The 26,896-nt window shown below is 33.3% G+C and overlaps 2 protein-coding genes and 1 non-coding gene across 4 annotated transcripts; 1 reads left to right on the top strand and 2 right to left on the bottom strand.

The window, feature by feature from the left end:
* Positions 1–303: 303 nt before the first annotated feature.
* LOC123225983 (protein SHORTAGE IN CHIASMATA 1) lies at positions 304–10,153 on the bottom strand. The gene is made up of 9 exons (XM_044650386.1): positions 9,788–10,153; positions 8,857–8,928; positions 8,673–8,759; positions 8,504–8,575; positions 5,607–7,573; positions 4,218–4,419; positions 3,006–3,518; positions 841–2,484; positions 304–727 (listed from the first exon to the last, which is right to left on the bottom strand). The coding sequence occupies exons 1-9, from the start codon at positions 10,079–10,081 to the stop codon at positions 629–631; spliced, it is 4,950 nt and encodes a 1,649-aa protein (XP_044506321.1). The 5' UTR covers positions 10,082–10,153; the 3' UTR covers positions 304–628.
* A 2,546-nt stretch (positions 10,154–12,699) lies between these two features.
* Positions 12,700–14,627, top strand: LOC123226601 (pentatricopeptide repeat-containing protein At1g55630-like). Of its 2 annotated transcripts, none has more exons than XM_044651154.1 (2): positions 12,700–12,851; positions 13,184–14,627. In XM_044651154.1, the coding sequence occupies exons 1-2, from the start codon at positions 12,845–12,847 to the stop codon at positions 14,428–14,430; spliced, it is 1,254 nt and encodes a 417-aa protein (XP_044507089.1). In that variant the 5' UTR covers positions 12,700–12,844; the 3' UTR covers positions 14,431–14,627. The 2 variants fall into 2 exon arrangements, with proteins under 2 accessions (XP_044507089.1, XP_044507088.1); XM_044651153.1 differs by having other exon boundaries at positions 12,701–12,851; positions 12,942–14,627.
* Positions 14,628–20,692: 6,065 nt separating this feature from the next.
* On the bottom strand, positions 20,693–20,799 carry LOC123226609. Its single transcript, XR_006504358.1, has one exon. It is a non-coding gene; the product is annotated as a small nucleolar RNA R71 (small nucleolar RNA).
* Between the last annotated feature and the right edge of the window lie 6,097 nt (positions 20,800–26,896).

Raw genomic sequence — 26,896 nt, 5'->3', positions numbered from 1 at the left:
ACACTGAACTTATCAGCCAATAACTTTAGTTTATGTTAATGATACCTATAGATCTTATAGCTGTATGAGTGCGAATTTATGATATCTGCATTCCTTTTTGTTTTTCGCCTTGAACTCTTGAAGAGGACATTGATTAGTGTAAATGGAAGCCCTTCTCCCTGTCCTTTGATTCTGTTTTAAGCATCTTAAGGTTTACAGTTACTATCAGCAAAAGGACCTTATTTTCAGACTCGACTGATTGCCACAGGCATGCTCAAGTGCAAGTACACATCAAGAGAGACAGATAGATAAAGATGCCTGCTATGTACTAATCAATCAGAATATCATTTCAAACTGTCAACAATGAATCTGATTACTAAGCTCTTGTAGCAATGACTTAGAACATCAATCAAGTTAGTTTAATACATTTGACATAAACAGTGCAAAAGTTGTAAAATTGGAGCTTACTTATAGGAGTTATTTAGATACATACTTCAAACAACTGTTCCAGTTGACTCTGACAAGCTAAAGACTAACTGTTGCAGGCATGGTACTTCACTCAAGAGTTAAATACTAAGTTCTGACAAAGAACCGACCTGTAACTTCATTCAAAATGATTTGAGTCCCTATGCACGGCTTCTCACTCCATTTATTGACTCTGAAACTTTTTTCTCCAAGCATGGGCACTTCCATCACTCCACACCAACTTAGTTTGGCCATCACTTTCGTTAGTTGCAAAAGCCAGAGTCTGTAGGAAACTAAATGTATAAATACACAGCAATGTATGTGTGTGATTTAAGTGAGTGGGAATATACATACACTCAGCATGCACATACATAACAATAGATAGTTCATACAAACCTGTCTTGCTCTCTTGTCAATAGGTGTCCATATAGGAAGAAATGAAGTTGAAGACATTTTGTTCTTTGAAGAGCTTGATGATTGTTTAGATCGCTTCTGTTTCTTTTGTTCTGGTAAATTCTTAGGAATGCTGCCTCCTTGGTACTTGAAAAATTCAAGAATAGATGGACTTCTTCTCTTAATAACTTTTGATGTATTCCCTGAAGCCCCAAAGCATGGGGCAGCTGTATCACATGGATGGGAATGCTGCCGCAATCTGCTCTTTTCCCTGATTTTGTTCAGAAATTCCATTGTCCAGGGTGAATCTGGTTGTGCTTTAGCTGAATGAATGGCATTTGAAAGTGGGGTTCTACTATAATGTGCCATTTCTTCTTGGAATGGCACCCCTTTGGAATCTGCAAATCTCCATTCTAAAACCTCCTCTAAGAGGTTTTTGCGGTGCTCTAAAGGCAATTTGCCTCTATAGTAATCAGTATCTGGACGGTCATTAGTTCCTTGTAAAGTCTGTCTCAGATCTTTACCAGAAAATACATTTGAACCAGAGTTGACCTCGGTAGCTGTTGGGAAAGTAGGGTGACCACTTTTACCCAATGACAGTCTTCTTGCAATTTTAGACTTCCCTATGGAATTGTTTTCCATCTCAGGCACTGAAAGGAAGGATGAAGATTTAGGCACAGAATAGAATTCCTTACCTGATACTGGACTACAAGTGAAGTCTACTACTTCACCTTTAAAGTCCTCTTGCAGATTGCTAGACTTACTGATGTTATGCCAATCCAACTTGTTCATCCTAGCAATTTCTGATGCTTGATTTTTATCCAACAATATATCTTTCAAAGAAAAATTGGGATCATTTGTTTCATTTAAGATCTGAGGACCTTCTAAGCTCTGACAATCAGATACCTTGGAGAGTCTGGAAGGTTTCATCCTCGTGTCAAAATCCAGGTCCAGTTTAATATCAAACAAATCATCTAAAGATGAGCTAGGCTTAGCATGGTCTCCATATATTGAATAATCCTTCCAAGAATCATAGGGCTTAGGCACTCCAGATGTATCCAAGATGCTGTCAGTAAATTGGTTCAAGGGCTCCAAATGCATCGACTTATCCATATGTACATCAATTTTCTCAGGATTAGAAAAGCATTTTTGTCGTTTTCTCTGAGAATCAATATTCAAATGACACTTATCTGAGTCTGGCCCAGAAGATAATGAAGATGAGCAGTCTGTCATTATAGATTTTGAATCATCACGCTCCCCATATTTGCACAAAATACCGAACAGATTGATACTTTCATTAGGAACATGATACTTTTGGATCACAGAGATTCTACTCTCAAGTGAAAGCTGAAGGAACTCAATGAGTGTGACTATGGAAGTCAGCATAACATGAGCTGTCAGTGGGTTCACTGAAGGAAACTTGGTAAGAAATGATTCTGCAAGAGTTTCTGACTCAGGCATTTTAGGTAATAAGCCCCTAGTCAATTTAATGGGATATCCAATGCAGTTCAATATAATTTCATCGGTTAACTCGGATGAATAGGAACAAAATAACTGTAAATCAAGTCCCAGGCTTGCTGCAGCCGCATAGAGCTCATCCGAGGATTCCATTACGGTAGAAATAAAGTTGATTTCACCTTCAAAGACCTGGAAAAGAATTAAGGAAAGTCAATTATCAGTACAAGGCCATTGGAAATGAACCAGTACCAGTAACTGACAAATACTATAATAATTAGTGGCTTCACTATTTAAATCAATTAAATTTATTTGATCTCTCAATTATCTATCTACCCTATCACGATAAACATATAAAAATCTGATTACTAGATCCCAAATTTTTTAAAAGAAACGCTAAGACAGATACCTCTACCTCTAATCATTTGTGAAATCAGTCAGGCCTGTCATATAATGATCATAAATTTAAGACAAACAAAGATTGACCTAATATTAGGTAATGTTGAATAATTTCTTTTGCAAACAATTTCAAGGTCTTCATTTGTGCCAAAGCTTATTTATTGATAAAAAAGGAGCTGCAATGAGAGGTTTCAATGGTTTGAAAAGCAAAACCTTCCCTAGCCAACCCAATAAAGTTGGTACTGTCCAAACTATCATTATATGCATGAGATAAAGCTAAAAGTAGAAATATTTAAGCAAAGTATCACAATTACCAGAATGCAGGCACTGAAAGTAAAGCTTAGCAAGGTCAAAACATTTGTGGCAATATTCTCCACACACAAAGGTAAGCATGAAGAAGCTTCATCTGAAGCAGTAGATTTCTTTCCAATGTTTCCAGAATCATACCATATTAGGCAAATTGCAGAACTAATTATTATATCCACAGGCAGATTTACATCACGTTCCACAACCTGTATCCCTTCTTTCTCCAGTGCAAGAATTTTTAGGTATGTACTTCTCCTGGATGCTATCATTTCCTTATCAATACTTTGAGTATTCACAATTATGATTGTATCAGGGTAACTTATGCACTGCTGAATGTGGTCAGAATCCCTTGCCAATTGTGAACTAGGAACTGAAGGAGGCATACGACAAATTTCTACTTCTGCAGCTTCCTCAGATCTGATGTAATGTCTGTCCTCAAGTGGTACAAAGTTTAGCACTTCCAGCAACTGCTGAGTACTCATATCCTCATTAAGGGTAGAGATAGAATGAGACTCTTCACCCTAGGATATAAATCTTGTCAGAGTGGCTGTGCATTGTTCCGAATATGTAAGCTAGCATGTGGACAATATAAGAAAATATATTTAACTTGGAAAAGGCAGCAAAAATCCTAGAATACAGCTAGTGCCCATGTAGTGGTTGAACCAATTAAGAAGAGGTTATACAAATTCTAGATTAACCAATCTTCATGCAATAACTTCCTAATTTAGTCTCTATGTATAGCTTGAAAAATATTATGAAAGAGTCAATTAGTTTTCAGTTATCACCGTATGCTTATTCCAAGTGACTTATCACGTTAAAGTAGAAAATCAAACAATTGGACTAATATAAGACAAACACCCTTTTTCTATCCAACACATGACCAGAGAGAGTCCCTTTAAGTCAGCCTTTACCTGACTTCTGTAAATTGCAGGAAAATTCTATTCCTGCAAATTCAATGACAAACATATGTTCGCCAACAAACATTCATGTAACCCAACAAATTTTTGGTAGAAATATTATGAAAAAATACTAAGTCTATCTAGTATCCTAAAATTTATTTCTAATTAATGCAACATTTTTATGCAAGTAGAAACAAAAATGAATTTATGGAGAACAAACAATTTAGAGTTCACTAACTAGAGCAATGCTAGCAGTTGATCAATGAGAATATGAACACTTTCTATATACCCAAGCATGAAGAATGAATAAGATAGACTGACCACTTCTATCTTTTGGGGCATATGAACACCCTCACATAGTGCTCTGGAAGCACTACAGTTCTCCAGTTCCACTTTTAAGAAATGAAGACAAGGTAAGCCAGATACATTTGGGGAAAGAGTGGATATTCTAGATAAGCCATATGAACCACCGTATTCCAAGATGAGGCCAAATTTGTTGAAGGGAAAAGATGCAGATACCAACCTTCAGGAGGAAAAACACTTAATATATATATTGTCATGGAATCCTCACGGCTAAGCAGTGAAAATTAGTAGCATTCATTAGTAAAAGTGATAACTAATGGTCAATATAACATCCCAACAGATTACTAGGCTCAATAGTCCTAAATAGTATACTTGTATAAAGCATCTATATCATCGTCCATACACAAGCAGTCAGATCACCATCTGCAAGCCATATAATTATAACTTGACAAATGTGCCTCATTTCATTAAGGTGTGATGTACTGAAATGTTGTGCATTATATTGATAGATAAACTACAATAGGCTGGTGATCCTAGAATAGAAGCACACCAGTGGATTGTGTTAAACCAAAATGATTCATTCTATTAACATAGAGATTGTGCTATATTTAAAGTTCAAAGGGTCAATCACAGGGCAAATGTCCTTGAATTTAGGGGTCTATTCATATTCATGCCACAAAAATTCAATGTATGAACATATTATCACACATGTACATATAATGCACCTTAGACTAAAAATATCATGAATTCATGATATCTGTAAGCTTAGACCTTTGTTCGAACATATAACATTTTCATTATCACCCAAAATCTGGAAGCATTATAGCAAGCAAATAAAAAATCAAATCCAGATCAAATCAGTGCATCAAATTGATCAAAATTTATCAAGCATTTTCTAGGAGCCCCTCCTCCCATTCCAGGCTTAAGTATATATACACTTTCCCTGTTCTTTCAGTGAGTTGCATGGCCCATTTAGTTATGTATCCTCTTCTAGTAAGTACGAAAGTTTAGGAAGCTAGAATATACTCTATATTAAGTAGAGATAACTCAAACAGTTACTAGCAGAATGCACATAATAAACTCTTTGTCACATAATATATCAGTGAGATAATTAAAACTTGTATCCAGTGTATATCAAAAGAATGAAATCATAGAACCACATCCATTCTAATTTTAACAAAACTCATATCCAATGAATATCCAAAAAATGTGAACTCAAATTTCTAGATGTTCTGTAATAGCATTAAGGACAACTGATCATTGTGTATTAGAATTTTACTATCTAGAACAGCTGATATAATGATATGGGCTGCATCAAAGAAATCATCATGGACATAAAATGAATCACTGAAAAGTTACAATAAGCAAATGAAACACATTTATAGTTAATGGGGATCAACAACTTACTCATGAGATACCAATAAGCAGTCAGAATTCAGCAGGTCATCCATTTTAGACCTTTTAGACCCACTATCATGAAGGGAATCCTGTTGATCCAAATTTGTATAAAAATTATGTAGCTCATTACATGATAACCCCATGGACATTACCAAACGCTTCAATGACCACCAGAAAACTTGCTCAGCCAAAATTAGTACTTTCAAATTACTCTGGGAAGTGTTTGACTGAAGAATTCCTTGAATAACTAGTAGAGAGGGATGAGATCTAGTTATTTCTTTGTCAACCTTCACATCTGCTTCTACAATAAGTGACTGCAGTAACCCTAATCTTGATTTCACACAGTCCAGGCTTTTGCATAACTTATCTGCATAAATGCGAGCTGTATGGATGCCATAGAAACAGATGAACCAAGCCATTTGTTTGATTGCACATAGAGTGACAAGTGCTGCAGATTTTTCATCTACACGGCAAGAGGCTGTCTGTAAAATCTTTTCAGTAATGCAGTCCATCAGCTGGTTTTTTGGAAGGCTAAGCAATTTAAAATGATCTACTGCTGCAAATGAGTTCAGCTCTGTTTCATTCTGAACAATGGCTAGATAACTCTTCTCAAAGATATCAATTAGGGCCACAATATTGTCTGACAACACAACTTTATGCAATATGACGTTCCACTGCTCCAATTGTAAGCCAGTGGACATGCATGCTGCTGCCAGATTACTGGAAGGAACAGCGGTCTCAGATTCCTTGACTGTGGCTTCACCCTTCTGTCCAGTGGTAGCTTTCCCTGGATTCAAGAAAAAGTCTAGATCATCGAACCGTGACATAGATTTGAATAAAAGTGAAGCCTCCTTTGTATTTTCTTCAACTGATGATTTCATTTTTCCTTCTTTTGAACTTCCGTTGTGGTATAACTTCCCTGAAGCAACTCCCATAAGATGATCATCAAGCACAGAAGTTCCATCACAATCGATTTTCAGCCATTCATCGCATTCTTCCATGTTTTGCCCAATTAAAGAATCATCAGAGAGAATGAAGCTATATACTAACTTCTCATCATCTGAAGTTGCAATATGAAATTCAATCTTTGACTCTGCCTCCAACATGTTCTGCTGACAACAAAATAGATTAAAATTGCAGTTATCTCCTTCCAAAAGATGCCAATCCAAGTATATCCCATCAGATGCAGACAACGGCTGTGGCCTTAATTCTGCTAATTTTTCCTCCATCGTAGTGTATATTGATCTTATCTTGTCATGATCGGAGAGAACAGGTATGGGAAAAGACTTGAATGTTTCATCTGTTAGAGTTAGTTCATGACTAATGATCAACTCATTGTAATTTTTAAAATTCATGTCATCCCTGAACATCCAACCATATGCAATGGGTTCACCTGTTGTTTGTGTGCTGAAGAAGTTTTCAAATAGTTGAGATGAATCCGTATCAAATATTTCAAATTCCTGAAATATCACTGGGCTTATTGACAACAGCCAAGCACCATCGACCTTCCCTAGATGAGATTCAGAATTTTCTTGAAGCTGTGAACTGTCCACCATGCCTATAAAGTCCGCTTTATGGAACATATCTGATGCCAGCTCCGAGTCAAGGCACTGCTTTGATGAATCAAGATCTGAAAGAGGATCTAAGATATCATGGTCCACAGAACCCAAAATTTCCTTGGTGTTAATCAGCAAATTATCTTTTAGACTCCAGTGTTGATGTTCCATGTTTTCGAGAAGTGAAAGAAGTTCATCCTCTGCAGACACGCTTGTCAAATTACCTAGACTTATTTCATCCACTTCTAAAAGAGGAAATGTGCCACCCTGAAAGAGCAGTTGGCCTGGTAGAGGACCATCATCTTCTGAGATATAAGTACTTTGCTCCATGTAGGAGTCCGAAGCAACATCTTCAACTGAATAAACTGATTCTTCAACCTCATTAGGATACTGTAATGCAAGCTCTTGCATGACCATATCCTGCAAGAAAAACCTAAGTTTAGAGGTTCATAAACTCCTGGGAAAACAAGAAACAAAATCTCAACCCTTCCGAACACTCTGAATAGATTGATCTGGTTGACAATGCCATTTAAATGAGAAAGAAAATGACATGCAACTTTTTAGGATGTGAGAATTACATTAAAATTGTGTTGGCCTTACATAAGTTGCATGTTAAGGTTGTGAGGCCAGTACCGAGTGATGCAAACGGCTGCAAACATTGTTATTGATTCTTCTAAATTAAATTCATCATTCAGCCAGCAAAAAGAGTTTGTGAAATAGCCCTTTCATTTTATAGTCGTTTCACTCTAGAATTTGGGCAATGTCAGTAAGAATCAAACAGGAGTAAAAAACTTGTGCATGTGCCATTTGCAATAAAACGGCCAGTGTAACATTATTGAAAAAAGTTCACATTTATATGCTGTCAGAGCATATTTAAAATCCAAGCTGTCAACTTTCTGCTTATAGAATTGAATTCAAGCATAAATAAATAAACTTTGCTGCCCTGTAAATAGGCACTGACAAACTTAAAATCTGTGGTTATAACACTGTAAAGCTTGCAACAAATTATCAGCAACCAACAAAATGAGAGATATGCTTCGAAATTCAAAGTTGTACACAACAATCAAGTCTTTCATAAACACTCAATAGTAAGCTTGTAAATTCTAAAAATATCTTTATTAATCATGCAAAACACCGACAAGGATATTAATAGGAAATATGGAAAACTATAGATCAATGTTAATATGCTTATACATCTACACATTTATAGACAGGACCTATAATTCATCGGATTTTGAAATTCAAAAGGTAACTTACCCTGAACTGTTTATATAAATTTGGAGGGACATTAAATTCTAATATTCTATGGCATAAAAACACTATGATTAACAATATGGTTCAGAAATTTACTAAATTGGTTTCAAGCTCTGGAGCTCCAAATACAACCAAAATGTCCTCGTTATCGAAAATGGAAACATCTTCCTGAAACAAATAAACTTTACTACTTAGCTAAAATATTTTAAAATAGATATACAGAAGCATATTGTATCAGAGTATGTTGGACAGATTTTCACTATACCAAGAATAAAATCAGCTCTGGTGTTTCAAAATGGATTACTTCAACCCTTTGTGCATTCTTGTCAACAGCAGCAGTCTCAATATCCTTCTGCAGTGACATTAATTAAACTTTGGAGGGAATCCAAGGAGACCAAGAAAAGCATGAATTAAACTTAGTATTAACAGTGCCTTTTTGGAGATCCAACCTCCATAGTGTCTGATTCTGAAGTTCTCTGATTCTCATGTTCTTTCTCTTTAAAAAGAATATCAAATACTTCCTGCAAGTCAAATAAATCAATTCCAGTTAATGGCAAACTATAAAAGAAAAAACCTAGAATTGCTAATATCCTTTCAATCTGATTCCATGACTTCATAGACATAGGCTGGATTAAAAATGATTGCTTCATCCACTTTGCTTTTTCGTTTTAACGGTTAATCTCATTCATCTTCCCTAATGTTTGATTTTTAGATGAATTCTTCATCAGATTTTTTAACCATTTTATATGGTTTAATGACCATTTCTAATTTTAGAGAAATTTTCTACATGATTGGTACCGCGTTTCATCTATGTTTAGCCAAACCTCAAAATATATTGATATTATTCTTTGAAATCTGCGATGATTTCAAAACAGCAGCCAATTCCTTTTTGCACAAGCTTACCAGCATCATGGATATTAAGTTAAGTCAACACAATTTGAAGTACTATAACTGGAATGAAAAAGAAAACAGTATTTTACTGTGCTCCTCAGAGCACGCTTTCAAATGCGCAAGAAGCAGCTCCTCTTTTTAATCTGGCAACAAGCAATAACATTACTTCATATGCTTTTAAGTGGAGAAAAAACTTCCCTATAACTGAACCTTTCAACAAGAAATGGCCAAAGAATCTAGAATCTCATACCTCTTTTTTATGTTTTTACAGATCCAGTCTTAAATGACATGAAACATAACTCTGGACTTTTATGATTCCATTGTTTCTATTTCTTTTAAAATACATAGCCTAAAACTGCAAATTAATCTTCCGTTTAATATTAAATAAAACCTAAATTCGGTTCAAAGGTCAGATTATCAACCAGATTCTGTATCATAATCACACAGCTTCATTTGATCACTAAATTAAAATGAAAAATGCCGATTCACCTCATCGTCGCAGCCTTTTCTAAACCGCGAACATAGAGAATCAAACTGGCGACAATCAACATCAGTTATTTGAGGAATCACTTCGGAGAAGAACTTGGAGAGAGCGGAAAGGATCGGCAATTGCTCGATCTCGAGAGATATGTCAAAGACGTCATCGAAGCGGAGAAGTTCGTCTTTGCAGGAGACTAACTGCGAAGGAGGCAGAGAAGGAACGGGAAGGTTTAGGAAATTTAGGGTTTCGATTGGAGAACATGAGGAGGTGAAGTAATCGGTATTCAGAAAGCGAGTTCGCATTTCAGCTCGGAAGTACAAGACGGCAATTGATTTTGAAAATTAAAATTTTGGCGCTCTTGTTTGGATTGGCTTATTTATATATGGTACAGCTGAGGGTTCTGTTAGTTAATTGGCATTGTAGTTCCGAAAATCCACCTTGTGTTTTTTTCTTTTTTTCAATCAATATTTTTAATTCGAAAATTTCATTTTCCATTCAGATATACTTTTTACTAAAATCCATTAAAATTTTAAAAATGTCCAACTTCACCAGAGAAAGTTTACCACGGGTATTTCTTAATCTAGGTTCTCATCGGACAAAACTAAAATAAATAATTTTTAGTTTAAGTTTTTCATATGAAAAAAGATCATATTAATCAAACTTTAATTCCACATGAAAAAATAATTACATTAGTATAACCCTACCCTTTCACGAGTTATTTCGCTTAATTACTTGAACTAACGTTCGAAATTTCATCATTAGTCATTAATTATACAAATTAGAAATTATGAAGGTCATCAGCAAGATTATTTCTATTCCATTGTTTTTATTAAAACTCACAAATGAACTTATCTATGTGTATTTATAGGTGATACATTAAGATCTCAATTCATGTTTGATTGAATATTTAATTGAAGTTATTAATGGTGATAGAAAGTGGTGATGATGTTGCCGATAATGACTGAAAATTGTGATAGTGGTGTAAATGGTAGCAGAGAGTGGTTTTATGAATTTGTAAAATAAATTATAAAATGATAATTTTTTCATTTCAATATTATATTTTAAGCTCATCCATGTTTTTACCATAAAATTGACGAAATGTCAAAAACATTACTTTTCAACGAAGGTATAGTGAAATCTCAAAGGTCAAAAACATTACTTTTCATCAAAGGTATAGTGAAATCCCAAAATAATCTTTTATAATTTTTGAAAATCTAAACATTCACTCATAAACAAAATTCTGTTAAAAAACTCAATTAAAGTTAAGAACAAAATCATTATTTAACAAAAATAATTAAAAAAACATAAAATTCATTATATTTTTCCTACTAAGTTTCAAAAACTAACAATTTCACCCTTACCTAAAGTTTTCAAACTTTGAAAAGTAGCAATTCCCCTCTCCCAAAACTTAGGATTTTCTTCTTCCTAATTTTGGCCACTATCTCCGACTAACAACGATCGATCTTTCTTCTTCTCGGTGAAGTCTCTTCCTCCAGTAACCTTGGACTTTCTCCGACGACCCTGAACAACCCCTAGATCGAAAAGTTCAAACGTCTTTTGTCTATATTAGAAAATCCAAATAAAGGAGCCCCTCATTTGGATGATGAAAAATATAATGAATTTTATTTTATTTTTTAATTTTTGTTAAATGATGGTTTTTCTTTTAACTTTATTTAAAATTTTTAACAAAATTTTGCTCATAAATAGGTATTTGGGTTTTTAAAAAATAAAGAGGGCTACTTGGGATTTCACTATACTTTAAGTGAGAACAAGTCTTTTGCCCTTTATGAAAATTTATATATAGAAGTTTACATAAAATTGAAGCGGCATTTGGTTTGAATAATATTTTATTACCAAAATTGAAAAATTTCCTTGAAGATAGATTGTTTAAAAGATTAATGAATATAAATGATTAATATGTTTGATAAAATTTGATTAATATAAATAATTATTGTATTTTGTTGGAGGTAATTAAAGAATACTAATATATTATTTTACTTAAATATCTTTGGGTATAATTATTTTAAAATATTTTTTATAATACTTGTTATATTAATTGAAAAAGAGATTATTTATGTATTAAAAAATTAATAAATAAAAATATAATTATAATAAAATCAATATTACCTTAATAATATTTTAATATTAAGATAATAAGTAGTTATCAAATTACGATTTATATTATTTACTATATCACTATTCATAATAAAAAATTATTACTGATAGATAAAATAATATAGTATAAATAATAAAAAATATATTATTAAAATAATTTTTATATGATAAAAACCAAATAACGCCTAATGGTTTGAACATGTCCGTGGGCAAAGAATGCATGAGAGCTAGTGTTGTAAATTCTTGTATTAATTTTGGTAATGAGTTATCATTTAGTCCATCAGGTTTTCGACGCTACTGTTTAAACCACCGAAGGAGGACAATGTTATTCTGAAGCCCAAATCTCATGAATTGAAGATTTAATTTAGTTTAATTTAAATTTATTTGATTCGAATTTAAATCAAAATATTTGATTCATTTTTAAAACTAAACTAATTTCAAAATAGAAAAAATTTAACTCAATCTAATTTATGAGTTAAATATATGATTTGATTGAGTTTGATGTTGATATATTATTTTATTTGAATTATATAAGTAATTATTAAAATAATATTATTTTATTAATGAATTAAGAATTTGAACTATAAATTCAGATTATAAATTTAAATTAAATTATTTTTTATTTAATTTGAATTTAAATCACTTTTTATTCTAATAAACTCAAATTGAATAATTTCACATTCAACTTGAGGTAGGGGACTTGTGGAGAAAAAAATCAAATCTCAACTTCAAGCAATTTGCACGTTATTTACACGTGTGTCGCTACTATTGGCTCTACATAATAATGTTATTTGAGAAGAGACACTAGATTGCTCCCACTTTGTTTTCCCTCGACCTTCTTATTGTTTGTATCCTCTGTTCGTCTCCCCAGCACTTCGCTTCCGTGGCTTACAACATCAAAGCCTTGATTGGGCGGGTAAAATTCCCATAAAGCCTCCACAATCAGCTTCATGCCAGGTAAGTTCCCTCTCGGCCGATAAACTCTGTTCAATGGGCGTTTTTCTCTTCCATTAAAAGCCGTATTACGCAGTTGGTATTTACTTTCAGTTTAATGGGTGGGTGCTCAACGTTCCTTCTGTTCTACTTGTTCAAATATCTCAATCTGTTACTGGGTTTCTTGGATTGTTTTTGTATTGTAAAGTCGCGGAGATAATGGGATCTCTACAATGTCTTAACAATGAACTCCGTAGCTTTATCTGGTGCAAGAATAGTTGATAAATTTACATGTTTTGTTGTTATTTCGCGAAATTTCTGCTACCATAATGGTTTTTACGATTATGAATGCTCAGAGGGGCACTTCTCGGCGAGGAGGAGTTTTCTTGATAATGTTAAATTTGATGCCGGAAGAATAATTGAAATTTTACAACATGATGGTCCTGGATTTGATGCAAAATTGGCTCTCAGTGAGTCAGGAATTAGGGTTTCAGGGATACTTGTCAGGAAAGTTCTTTTGGGAATTTTGAGGAACATAGATTATGAAAACAAGACCAGGTGTGCAAAATTGGGTTACAAGTTCTTTGTATGGTCTGGTCAGCAGGAAAATTTTAGGCACACGGCAAACACTTATCATTTGATAATGAAGATATTTGCAGAATGTGAGGAATTAAAGGCAATGTGGAGGCTGGTTGATGAGATGATAGAAAATGGGTTCCCAACTACAGCACAGACATTTAACATATTGATTTGTACATGTGGTGAGGCTGGTTTAGCTAGAAAAGTTGTGGAGAGGTTTATTAAGTCTAAGGCATTTAATTATAGGCCATTTAAACACTCTTATAATGCAATTCTATATTCACTTCTTACTATTAAGCAGTATAAGTTGATAGAGTGGGTGCATCAGCAGATGTTTGATGAGGGTCACCCCCCAGATATTCTAACTTATAACATCATCATGTGTGCAAAATATAGGTTAGGGAAGTTGGACCAATTTCACAGATTGCTTGATGAAATGGGTAGAAGTGGATTTTCCCCTGATTTTCATACGTATAACATCCTTCTCCATGTGCTTGGCAAAGGAGATAAACCACTTGCAGCACTTAATCTCTTGAATCACATGAAAGAAGTGGGTTTTTATCCAAGTGTTCTTCACTTCACCACATTGATGGATGGCCTGAGCCGTGCTGGAAATTTAGAAGCATGCCAGTACTTTTTTGATGAGATGATCAAAAGAGGGTGCATGCCTGATGTGGTTTGTTACACTGTTATGATAACAAGTTACATAGTTGCCGAGGAGCTTGAGAAGGCTCAGGAACTGTTTGATGAGATGATCATCAAAGGACTGCTTCCAAACGTATTTACATACAATATCATGATTCGCGGTTTTTGCATGGCAGGGAAGTTTGACAAGGCATGTTCAATGCTGAAAGAAATGGAATCCAGAGGTTGTAATCCAAATTTCCTAGTGTATAATACCCTAGTGAGTAATTTGCGGAATGCAGGAAAGCTGTCTGAAGCACATGAAGTGATTAAACATATGGTTGAAAAGGGGAAATATGCACATCTAGTCTCCAAATTCAAAAGATACAGAAGATGCTAGCACCCAATTGTGCCATATGGAATTGTTCAGTTGTAACATTACTGGGAACATGCTTGTTAATTCAGCAGTCTTGACAGCATGGACCTGCTGCCCTGTAATTGTGTTATGGAAGTAGGACTGGTAAACATTTAATTCTTTTTTGAAATTTTTCATGCCTAATCTTGAGATATAATAGAAAGCTAAAATTGTGCCTTTCACTGTTTCTTCCCAATTTGCTTGATGGGTTTATTTGTGTGTTAACATGTCAGTATTAGATTAATCAGATTATCACAGTGTCCCCGACATTTAAACTTAATGCTTACCATGATGATGCAAGATGATTTGTGAAGTACCAAAATATAATTTTAATTATTATATTTTTCTATTAGAGATCAAGATGGACTTATCCTCATAAAATTCTTCCTGTTAGAGTTTTTAGATCTGACCTTCATGGGAATAATAAGTACCTTCCTTTAAGGACAGAACATTTATTTTACTATGGAGTTAACCATAAATCCTTAATAGGAATCAATATAGGGAAATCAAATTGGGAGAAGAAGGAAGCTTGACAGAATTTCGAGAGAGTCAAATTTGGCTTGCCTTGTTATGTTGAGACATGTATAGAGCTCACGCAGATCATATTTTCCTTTACTTATTGGTACTATAGGCACAGTTCTCTTTTTGTGATTCTGTGTGTGATTGATAATTGTTTTATGTGCTTAATTAATAGTCTGGTCACCTTATTGATTTCAACTCCTATACTATTCTTCGTTTTTGACACGGTGTGCACTAGACGAGTCGGTATAAGATACTATACATCTTTCTGCGTTTTACTCCAGTCTCCATATACTCACTTTGTGCAATCCTTGTGTTGTTTGGTGCTCATTCTTTGTTATAGAAGACTTCTAATATATTACAACTGGAATGTCTTCGTTTAGAGCAATACTATGTGTATATATTTTTGGTATACAATTTTAGTATATAGATTATGTATCATCATGTAATTAGGTATTATTTTATTTTTATTTAAAATAATTCAATTATATAATGATATATTATCGGGAAATTGAAAGTTTTACCCTCATTTGGGCCCACGTATACATTTATATCACATTTTTTACACTCTAAACATTTTTACCATTTTACATGATAGGAGCCCTAAATTGTCCTTATCTTCAACCTTGAGAAACTAAAATAAAGTTTACAGTATTACTTCTTTTTAATGCACTATAGAGAGAGAACATATATAGATATTTAGTATCAGTATTTGAAACAAGATTTATATATATGTGTTAGATAAGATCAAGTGAATTTAAAATTATTGAGTTTAAATTTTTTAGATCAAGTACAAAAATTGTAAACTCAGAAAACTGATTTTGATTGGAAAGGTTATTTTGGGACTGGGATTGATGATGCAAATTTGGGGTTGGTTTGAAATTTGCTTAAAAGGGTTGAAAGAGTTGGCGTCAACTAGGGTTGGATTCGAGCCCAGTCAGCTTGAGCTTGGCTCGATCGAGCTCGAAATGAGCCGGCCTTAGCCAAGAACGATCGAACTCGAGTTACTCGTCAGATTTTCTAATTAAAATTTGATATAAAATGACGTTGTTTTGACCAATATATATTAAAAACGATGTTGTTTTGATAACAAAAAACAAGTCAAATCAAGCCGAGCCGAATTTGAGCCCTAAACGAGCTAATCTTAGCCGAGCTCGATCGAACTTAAGCTCGAACTCGAGTCAATTATATATGAACCGAGCCAAATTCGAGCTCAAACGAGCTCGAACTTGACTCAATTCGAATCTAGTCTGAGCGTCAACCCTTTAATGTAAATTGAAGGCCAACCCCTTAAATATAAGGGGTTAGTGTAAGGGGTTGGCGCCAACCCCTTTGTATAAAAAAAATTAAGGGGTTGGTGCCAACCCCTTAAACATCTCCAAGCCCTTTATTTTTTATTTTGGTTTTATTTAATTTTTATATAAATAAATATATATATATATATTTTGTTAGAAATATTTTTTGTTAAAATAAATATTATTTTGTTAAATAATAAATATTTCTTATTAATTTAGTTTGGGTGTTGGTGAAACCAACCCGGGGTTGATGACGTCAACCCGGGTTTGTGACGCTAACCTGTTCTTTTTCTGAAAAATTTTCAGATAATAATTTTTGTACTTTTTAACCATCAATACAACATTATAACAACTTTAAACAATGAAAACAATATGAAATAACCACATTAAACAATCTAATAACATGAAATCAAAATAAAATAAAATTTCACAGGATCAACTATACATTATTTGATTTTTAATTATTCATAAAGAAAAAACATAACATATGAGTTTTATAATAGCTTTCTCACGGGTTTTATTGTTCAATCACATGTGTTCTTTGTTGAAGAAATATTTTTTCCATGTTGTAGAGATTTCTTCCTTATTGGAAGAATGAAGAAAAAAATTTTCTCTTTCTGCATGCAAGAGTTACAAAAATAGGGGTATTTTGGAAAAATGAAATACTGTTATAGTATTTTTGTTTAGGCTTTGAGATGGGTGCTATATATGTATACATGGTTAAAAAATGGTAAAAATTTTAATTTTCCTATATTATTTGTGTACTCAAATTGTGTATCAAAATTGTGTATACATAGTTTTATTATTTGGTTTAATAATATCATTTATTTACTTAAATAACTATTTATCTCTATTTTGCATTTTTGCTTTAATCCTCTTCCTCTACTCATTTTAGGCTTTTTGATAGAGTTTTTAGTGTGCTCCAATCGATCCACTTATTTCTCATATTTTAGGTTATTTCTTAAACATTATCTATTGTTTAAGCTTCATTGTTTAACCTAGATTTTTGTTTCAGTTTAAAATTATAAGTTTCTTCTAATTATTATCACTATGTTGTATATATGAGATCTTTATGCTTCTGACCAGGTTCTATCCATTTCATGAGACTTCCAAGAATTGAGAATTTATAAATCATAAGGGTTTGTAGGGTTTTTATCATATCATGGCTAAAAATAAAGTTTAGGTGGTTGTAGCATAGATAAGATGAAGGAAAGCCAGTGGAGACCGAAGTGTTGAAATAAGTTGTGAATAATGGGCAATGAGTGGTATTTTGGCTGCTAGAAGTGGCTATTATGCCTAATGAAATTAGACAATGGTTGTACAGTGGAGGCAGTTAGGATAGTGACGTTTGCAGCAGTGGTGATGGGGTATATGGTGGAAACTATGATAATCAATGAACTGATGAAAGCATTTTGTTGGAATTGTATAAAATAAGATCGATGGATGTTATCCCATTGTAGCCAAACAATTTGTGATGTTGCTAAGGTTGGTAGCAGGGGTCGCCATTGTTGTGGACCTTGTGATCTTGTTATTGAAAGCACTAGCAATGACAACAACATGACGGAGACCAATTTGGTTGAAAATTGAGTAATTTTCTTGTTCTCTTTAGTTTTCCTATAGATATCTAACTTTCTGTTTATCCTTTGATCTAGTTTTCCTATAGATATCTAAATTCCTTTCTGGTTAAGTTATGTCTGAATATACGCTAGCTTTAATCCTATATGGCCAACTTGAGTATGAGTTTAGCCTTAATTGGGCTTGTTAATTTCTCCACAAGGTTCATAAATGTAGCACAAAAGGAGATCACAATTGTGCAGTCTTTGTTTATTAAATTTCTTACTCTTGAACCCTAATCCAATGCTTTTTAGGTTTAGTGTGAAAACTAAAAAGAGTAGCGATTATAATTGATTGATGACCTGTAATTTGTTATCACTAGTATCATTCCAGCTAAGCAGCTCACTGTTTGATAATCTTTTGTCCAAAGAATGACATCTTTTCAACCATCATATGATATGATTTCAAGTCTTACAAGACAAGCCTTGTATTCCAAGACAAAGATATCTACTATGTAATGTTATAGTTTAAAGATTTGGCACAATGGAATTGTTAGTGAGACATCTTGAATGCATTCACTTTTGGTGTTTAGTTAAGTTTAGAGTCAATGGTTCTTTCTGTGTTTGGCTTATTAAAAGAATGGTTTCAACTCTTAGGTTAATTTGTGTAAAGATGATTTAGTTCCTTCATTAATATCACACATGACTTCACATTTGCACTCATCACCCCTACAACTCCTTACTATCATCTTAATACAAATCAATAACCTTAAACTCTATTCTTATATTGTCGTGCATATCACAATGATTTTACATTGAGAGGCGACCATAAGCATTCAAATAAATGCCAATGCAACATGTCATTTACACCTATTGACCTTTCTTAACCTTTAGCCACTTGTTCTTGAAAATCAAAACTAGTTGCTATAAATTTCATGCTTTGATGGTCAAACTTAGGATTAGATTCAAATTGAGTTTGTTTGAGCTTTAAGGTTAGTTTGGTTTGTTGATAATGCCATTAATTGTTATTATTTTAATTTATAATCCCCTTATGTTGCGTGAAAATTTGATTCAATCTAATGAAATTACTTATCTTTTTGCATTTATGAAACTTAAGTTGGGCCAAAAAGATGAAAAAACTGGAGCAGATCTATTAATCTGGAAATTTCGTGATGCTGACTAGGCGTGGGCACGTGAAAGACGAAAACAGAATGCGAAAATAAAATCTGGACGTCCATATTAATTGCAAGGGTCCACTAAGTATCAAGATTCGCTTCCTAGAAAAGGGATAATTACCAGCTGGAAAAGAGGATTAATTGAGATAGATAAGGACAAATATTTTTGGAGGAAAGATTTACATTAAAGATACATATCTTTTCCTTTCTTTTTGGGGAGATATGTATCACTTTGCTTGGTTGGATTATGAGATTAGGATTGACTTTCAATTTCCAGATTTTTAGTAGGAAGATAATATATATACTATTATTTTTATTTGAGAGGATTCACCATTGTAATCAGAGAATTAGAGAGAAAAATATGGTTTATAGTGGCTGAATAGTTTGTCTTGATTGAAAGGATCTAAAACTATGGAACTACAATGATTGTGAGATTTAATTTTGTTTTTTAATGTATCTTTTTATTTATTCGAGTATTGATTATCTTTTTGAATTATTTTTTTATGATTGTGTTGATTGATTTCTAAGGCGCACGATTAATTTATCAATTAATATAATCTACGACTAGTTTAGGTGCTGAATCCATAATTGTTCAATCAATTTAATCGAAGTGGCGACTAGGTTTATCGTTTGCTGTGTCAGAAAATATAAATCCTAGGAAAATAATCAACTAGATTAAATACAACGTCGTACGTATGTGTTGTCTTGCTTCGTTGGTCTTTTTAATTCGTAATGCTATTGTTTAATTAAATTCGAGATCGTATCCGAATTATTAATCAATAAGGGTTAATTGGAATATATGTTTTTGGTTAACTAATCGTAAGGAAGGACAGGTAAATTTAATATCATAACGAATATTTGAATAATTAATTTGATATTTTGTTTCGATGATCAATCGTAGTTCCAATGGTGGACGTGACCAAAAACCAAGGTTTGTTAAATTAATTTATTCCTTTTAGATTATTTTATTGAATTTTTATTTATTGTTTCTCATTATAATTTGCATTCATTTCAAAACCTCCTTTTTTATTTTCGTGTTTCGATTTAATTATGACGACATACTAATCAAAGCTCTTCGAGGGAACGATCTCTACTTTCCTTTACTACATTTTTGTTGTAAGAATTTAGAATTTAATTTGGATGTCAACGACAGCATGTACCAAATTTTGGCGCCATTGCGGCGGAGTTTTTACTTTGTATGTTCGTTATGCGATTTTCGAAATAAGCTAGTTTACAATTTGATCCAGAAATTGAAAAGACTGTAAAAGGGCTGAGAAAAGAAGCAAAAAGGAGATTGCACGCACACAAAACAGTTCATGAAACAGAGGAAAACATGGCTAAAAATCGGACTTTAAGAGAGCTTGCTACTTCAGATTTGAATCAACAACCACACTGCATTACTTTTCCGAATTTAGATATTAATACTACCTTTGAACTAAAATTTGGACTAATCCATCTTTTACTTATTTTTCGTGGCTCAGCAGGTGAAGATCCTCATAAACATTTGAAAGAATTTCATGTGATGTGCATCGGAATGAAACCGAATTGGGTAATCGAAGAACAAATCAAGATGAGGGCTTTTCTGTTTTCTTTGAAAGATGATGCGCAAGATTGGTTGTATTATCTACCCGCTGGAAGTGTCACCACTTGGCATGAAATGAAAAGATTATTTCTGCAAAAAATTTTTCCAGCATCAATAGCAGCCAGCATAAGGAAAGAAATCTGTGGCATTAGGCTGTAGAGTGAAGAGTCTTTATATGAATACTGGGAGCGTTTTAAAAAACTCTGTGCAAGCTGCCCACATCACCAAATTTGTGACCAGTTGCTTATTCAATATTTCTATGAAGGACTCTTATCAAATGAGAGAAATATGACAGATGCAACAAGTGGTGGAGCATTGGCTGACAAAACACCTGAAGTAGCCATTTGTCTCGGCGTGTCAATGAGGTAAATGTATCTTCTCTTGAGAGACGACTTGATGATCTAACTACTCTTGTACGTCAAATGGCTATAGGAAAAATAAAGGCAGCAAAAGCTTATGGAATCTGTTCAATAGGAGGACATCCAACTGATATATACCCAACACTTCAGGAGGACTACTCTGAACATGCTAATGCAGTGGGCGGATTTTTAAGACAACAGCAGCAAAGTTATAATTATAATCCTTATTCGAATACCTATAACTCAGGTTAGAGAGATCATCCTAATTTTTTGTATGAGAATGCACATGCGAATCAGCCTTCAAATAATTTTTAGCCATACCAGTAACATTATATTCCTAGGCAACAACAACTAATTCAAAATTCTGATTCAGGTACATCTCTTGAAGATATTGTAAAAACTCTGGCGGCTAACATTATGAAATTTCAGCAAGAAACCAGAACCAGCATTCAAAATCTGGAAAATCAAATGAGTTAGATGGCTATTACAATTAGTAGGCTGGAAGCACAAAATTCAAGCAAACTGCCGTCGCAAATTGTGATGAACCCAAAGGAGAATGTTAGTGCCATAATGTTGAGGCGTGGAAAGGAGCTGGAGATGTCAATTAAAGCACAACCTACACCAGCACAGCCAGCAGAAAACAGAGAAAAATTGGCAACAGAAAATAATTCTTCCGAAAAGGTAGCGACAGGTAAATAACCTTCTTTCAATGAATACAAACCTGTTCCTCCTTTTCCTGAAGCTTTAAAACTGAAGTATGAACATAATGCAGATTTATATGAGACCTTTCGATAGTGTAAAGTCAATATTCCACAGTTTGATGCAATAAAACAAGTGTCTTGTTATGCTAAATTTTTGAAAGAGCTGTGTACATTGAAAAGAAAGCAAAAACTCAAAAGGTATGAAAAAATAAAGGTAGGAGAAAATGTTTTAGCCATAATTTGAAAGAGTTTTCCTGAAAAATACAAAGATCCAGGTATGTTTTGCATCCCTTGCACAATAGGAGGGACGAAAATTGAAACAGCCATGTTAGATTTAGGAGCATCTATTAATGTAATGTCATATTCCATTTATTCTGCTCTTAATCTTGGACCTTTAGAAAAAACTAGTGTAGTTATTCAATTGGCGGATAGATCAAATGTATATCCTAAGGGGTTAATTGAAGATGTTCTTGTTCAGGTTAATGATAAATTAATTTTTCTAGTTGATTTTTATGTTCTTGACATGGAAAAGAATGACCAATCTGCACCTATTTTGTTAGGAAGACCCTTTCTAAAAACAGCTAAAATGAAAATTGATGTTCACAAAGGCACACTGACTATGGAGTTTGATGGTGAAGCTGTCCAATTTAATATTTATGATGCTATGAAATATTCTGATGTGAATTTTCCTGTGTATTCAGTTGCTTTAGTTGATTCTCTAGTGCAGGAAATTTTTGATGATGAAGATGAGTTGAAAGCAGCTAACCATGAAATTATTTTGAAAGAAAGAGATGAATTTAAATTAATTTCAGATGTGTAGAATGCAGTGGCAGAGATGAATGAGTGCAGAGAACTAAAAAATACAGGTAATTTATCTTCTAGTGTGCTGCCAGTGCCTAATGAAAAGTTGGTACCTTCTGTTTTGCAGGCACCAGAACTGGAGCTAAAACCTCTTCCAAATCACCTTAAATATGTGTACCTTGGAGATGGGAAAACTTTACCAGTGATCATTTCTAGCAAGTTAAATGAGCAGCAAGAAGAGAAACTGGTGCAAATTCTGAAAAAGCATAAGGTCTGCCATCTTCCAATTGAATTAGATCATAAAACATATTGGGTTGTCAAGCATTGCAATATGAAGTTGGATGAGAGTGGTCCTGATAGGAAATTACAGTTGCAAGAATTAAAAGAAATTTGCAATGACGCGTACGAGAGTTCTAAGGAGAAATCAAAAGCATTCCATGACAAAATGATTTCCAGAAAAAAATTTTCACTTAGCCAAAAAGTTCTCCTTTATCATTCAAGACTTCGATTATTTCTAGGTAAATTACGTTCTCGTTGGATTGGGCCGTTTGTTATTACTAACGTTTTTCCTCATGGTGTAGTAGAGATTCAGAGCTTAATGACATCAAAAGTATTTAAAGTTAATGGCCATAGACTCAAACCGTTTTACAAAGGAATGCCAGTTGAAAACATCAGAAAAGTGGAGTTGAAAGATCCCGAATAAATAGATGAAGGTATTAAGTCGAGCCGACGGCTGTAAACAAAGGCGCTACTTAGGAGGCAACCCAAGCTTTCAATCTTATTTTGATTAATGCTTAAATTTTAATTTTCTAGACATTTGTTTTTAATTTCGGTTTATGTGTTTCAATTTTAGTTTTATGATTTTTGGATGTTTAATTAGCAATTATTTTATGATTTTAGATTAGGTTCGTTTTAATTTATTTTCATGTTACTGTTCAATCATCTGCTTCCTCCTGTCAGGTTCCAGTGAGCTGTCTGTAAATGTTCATAGGGGAGCAATCTGCATTTTGGTGTTCTGAAACTGGGTCATGTGCTTATGTCAAAAGTCCAACTTTTGCTTTGCTATTTTCTTAAATTCAAGGGGGTCATATGATTTAGTGTGATTATAAGGCTGGATTTATATGCTTCCAGAGACCATATTCGCCAAACCTAAGCCTCATAATTCCTCTCTAACTAAAATAAAAACCTAGCAGCCCCTCTCCTCCTTCTGCAACGCCAAGGTCAGAACCCGTTCACAGCATCAAAGAGCAACAAAATCCACCCATCAGATGCCTCATACACCGGAGTTATCATCGAAATTTGAAGAATCCTCCATCAATTGCAACTCTTCATAATTCGAACTACTGTTCCTCCTTTTCCACAAAACCAGAGAAGTTTCCTTTTCCTTTTCTCTTAAATTTCAGTTCTCATTTTATTTTGTTTTGTTTAAACATTAAGGACAATGTTTGGTTTAAATGTGGGCGAGGGTTTATTTGTGTTTTATTTTTCTGTTGTTTATTGTTCTGTTTTTCAGTTATATTTTTGTTTCTGCTATGTTCTTATGTTTTATCCTTTTGTTTTGCTTTCAGTTTGTTCTGTCTATCTGTTCTGTTTTTTTTTTGGTCAGTTTTTTTTGTTCTATCTTCTTTGTGTTATGCTTATTCTGGTATGCTTTGTTTTGCTTTGTGTATGTTACTGCTCCTTGTTGGACAAAGTTTGATTTTTATTAATATGACAGCTAGTGTATCCTTCCCTGTTTTTAGTCAGCTAAGCAGTTCCATTAATTTCATTTGAATGAATTAATTTGTATGCATGCCTTGGGATTTAGCTGCTTCAATAGGAGAGCATTGTACACACTGATTTGTTAGACTAATTAAGGGTATGCACTTAAACAAATTTTGATAATTGAGTGCTCCAGTTTGTTTGAAGTTGAGGTGAATTTATTTAACCCATGAGTTTTGAGCCGAAAAAGATTGAAACATTCATATCAATTTATATTTTCTTTGATGAGTGATATTCTCCCATGTGAATATATCTCTAGAACTTGCTTTGAATCGTTTCGAGACCATATTGAAATATGCATGCATGAAAATAATGAAGGCAATCTTGTTTAAAACCTTTAGCTTAAAAAACCAACCTATTTTAATTTCCCTAGTTAGCCCCTTGAGCCTTACAAAGCCCTTGATTCTTTGTGCTAAAATCATATTATAAACCTAAGCCTTCAAGTAAAAATCCTCACCCAACCATGAAAATTAGAAGGGCATTTAAACTAAAATTTGTTGCTTGGTGAATTTGTTATCTTGAGAAATTTAAGTGTGAGGGAAAAGGGGACTTAATTGCATAGGAAGAGATGATGAAAAGAAGTTGGCATGAAGAGAGCTATTGAGATTGCCTTATAGTGTTATCTTTGCTACCCAATTCTCTTAGTTATTCAAGAAAAAAAAAAACAGAAAAAGAAAGAAAAAAATGCTGAAAAAGAAAAAAAATAGAAAAGAAAAAAAGAAAAAGACAGAAAAGAAAAAAAAAAGAAGTTGAAAAAGAGAGAAGAGAAAAACAATAGCAATTAGCAAAGAAATGTGGTAAATGTGGTGGTTTTGACTTTACATTTTTGTTCCCCTTATGTGTTTAAATGTTTTGTTAATATTCATGGTTTTAATCTTTTGTATCCATTAATCCTCACCTTTACCCAAAACCCCATTACAACCTAAAATAAAGTCTTTTTGATTTAAGCATGTATATAATCTAAGTGGTGGAGATTTGGTGCATAAGCAAGCCTATGGTAGAATGTTTGCATTGGAAGAATTTGAGCGAAACATTGAACCATTAAACACACGAGTGATATGAGTGATAATCGTGAGGATGATTCACCAAAGCTTTATACATGCTTTAGAATGCGATTGTCTTGATTTGTCTTTGTGCATACTTTCTTGTAAAGTTTGATAATGATGTGTGTTGATGCTTGAATCTTGGTTGGTTTGAATCTTAAGGTATGCACACTTTTTGGTATTATGAGAAAAGAGATTGATGGAACATTTTTGTGTTTGTTTTGTTTTTGTTTTTGTTTTACTTGAGGACGAGCAAAAGATAAGTGTGGGGGAATTTGATAATGCCATTAATTGTTATTATTTTGATTTATAATCCCCTTATTTTGCGTGGAAATTTGATTCAATCTAATGAAATTACTTATCTTTTTGCATTTAGGAAGCTTTGAGCATTTTTGGAGTAAGTTAGGCCAAAAAGATGAAAAAACTAGAGCAGATTTATTAATCTGGTAATTCTGTGATGCTGACTAGGCGTGGGCTCGTGAAAGATGAAAACAGAGTGCAAAAATAAAATCTGGACGTCCAGATCAGCTACAAGGGTTCACTAAGTATCAAGATTTGCTTCCTAGAAAAGGGATAATTACCAGCTGAAAAAGAGGATTAATTGAGATAGATAAGGAATGATATTTTTGGAGGAAGAATTTACATTAAAGATACATATCTTTTCCTTTATTTTTGGGGAGATATGTATCACTTTGCTTGGTTGGATTAGGAGATTAGGATTAACTTTCAATTTCCAGATTTTTAGTAGGAAGATAATATATATACTATTATTTTTATTTGAGAGGATTCACCATTGTAATCAGAGAATTAGAGAGAAAAATATGGTCTACAGTGGCTGAATAGTTTCTCTTGGTTGAAAGGATCTAAAACCATGGAACTACCATGATTATGAGATTTAATTTTGTTCTTTAATGCATCTTTTTATTTATTCGAGTATTGATTATCTTTCTGAATTATTTTTGTATGATTGTGTTGGTTGATTTCTAACGCATGCGATTAGTTTATCAATTAATATAATCTACAGCTAGTTTAGGTGTTGAATCCGTAATTGTTCAATCTATCTAATCGAAGTGGCAACTAGGTTTATTGTTTGCTGCGTCAGAAACTATAAATCCTCGGAAAATAATCAACTAGATTAAATGCAACGTCGTACGTTTGTGTTGTCTTGCTTCGTTGGTCTTTCTAATTTGTAATGCTATTGTTTAATTAAATTCGAGATCGTGTTCGAATTATTAATCAATAAGGATTAATTGGAATACATGTTTTTAGTTAACTAATCGTAATGAAGGACATGTAAATTTAATACAACAACCAATATTTGAATAATTAATTTGATATTTTGTTTCGATGATCAGTCGTAATTCCAATGGTGGATGTGACCGAAAACCAAGGTTTGTTAAATTGATTTATTCATTTTAGATTATTTTACTAAATTTTTATTTATTATTTCTCATTATAATTTGCATTCACTTCAAAACCCCATTTTTATTTCCGTGTTTCGATTTAATTGTGACAACATACTAATCAAAGCTCTTCGAGGGGACGATCCCTATTTTCCTTTACTATATTTTTGTTACAGGAATTTAAGATTTAATTTGGGTGTCAACGACAGCACGTACCACTCGTCAACCTCATGAGCTTAAAAAATTTGATGCAAAATAA

The sequence above is a fragment of the Mangifera indica genome, chromosome 9 (genome assembly GCF_011075055.1).
Source record: "Mangifera indica cultivar Alphonso chromosome 9, CATAS_Mindica_2.1, whole genome shotgun sequence".
NCBI classification, from domain to species: domain Eukaryota; kingdom Viridiplantae; phylum Streptophyta; class Magnoliopsida; order Sapindales; family Anacardiaceae; genus Mangifera; species Mangifera indica.
The sequence above is the reverse complement of the archived record's forward strand: the minus strand, read 5'-3'. Positions and strand labels throughout refer to the sequence as shown.

Coding starts and splice junctions, on each gene's coding strand:
- LOC123225983 (XM_044650386.1), bottom strand. CDS start 10,081: ATGCGAACTCGCTTTCTGAATACCGATTACTTCACCTCCTCATGTTCT. Junction 8,929..9,787: donor GAAAAGGCTGCGACGATGAG/GTGAATCGGCAT, acceptor TTTGACTTGCAG/GAAGTATTTGATATTCTTTT. Junction 7,574..8,503: donor CAGAGCTTGAAACCAATTTA/GTAAATTTCTGA, acceptor TTTTTCTTGCAG/GATATGGTCATGCAAGAGCT.
- LOC123226601 (XM_044651153.1), top strand. CDS start 13,072: ATGAACTCCGTAGCTTTATCTGGTGCAAGAATAGTTGATAAATTTACA.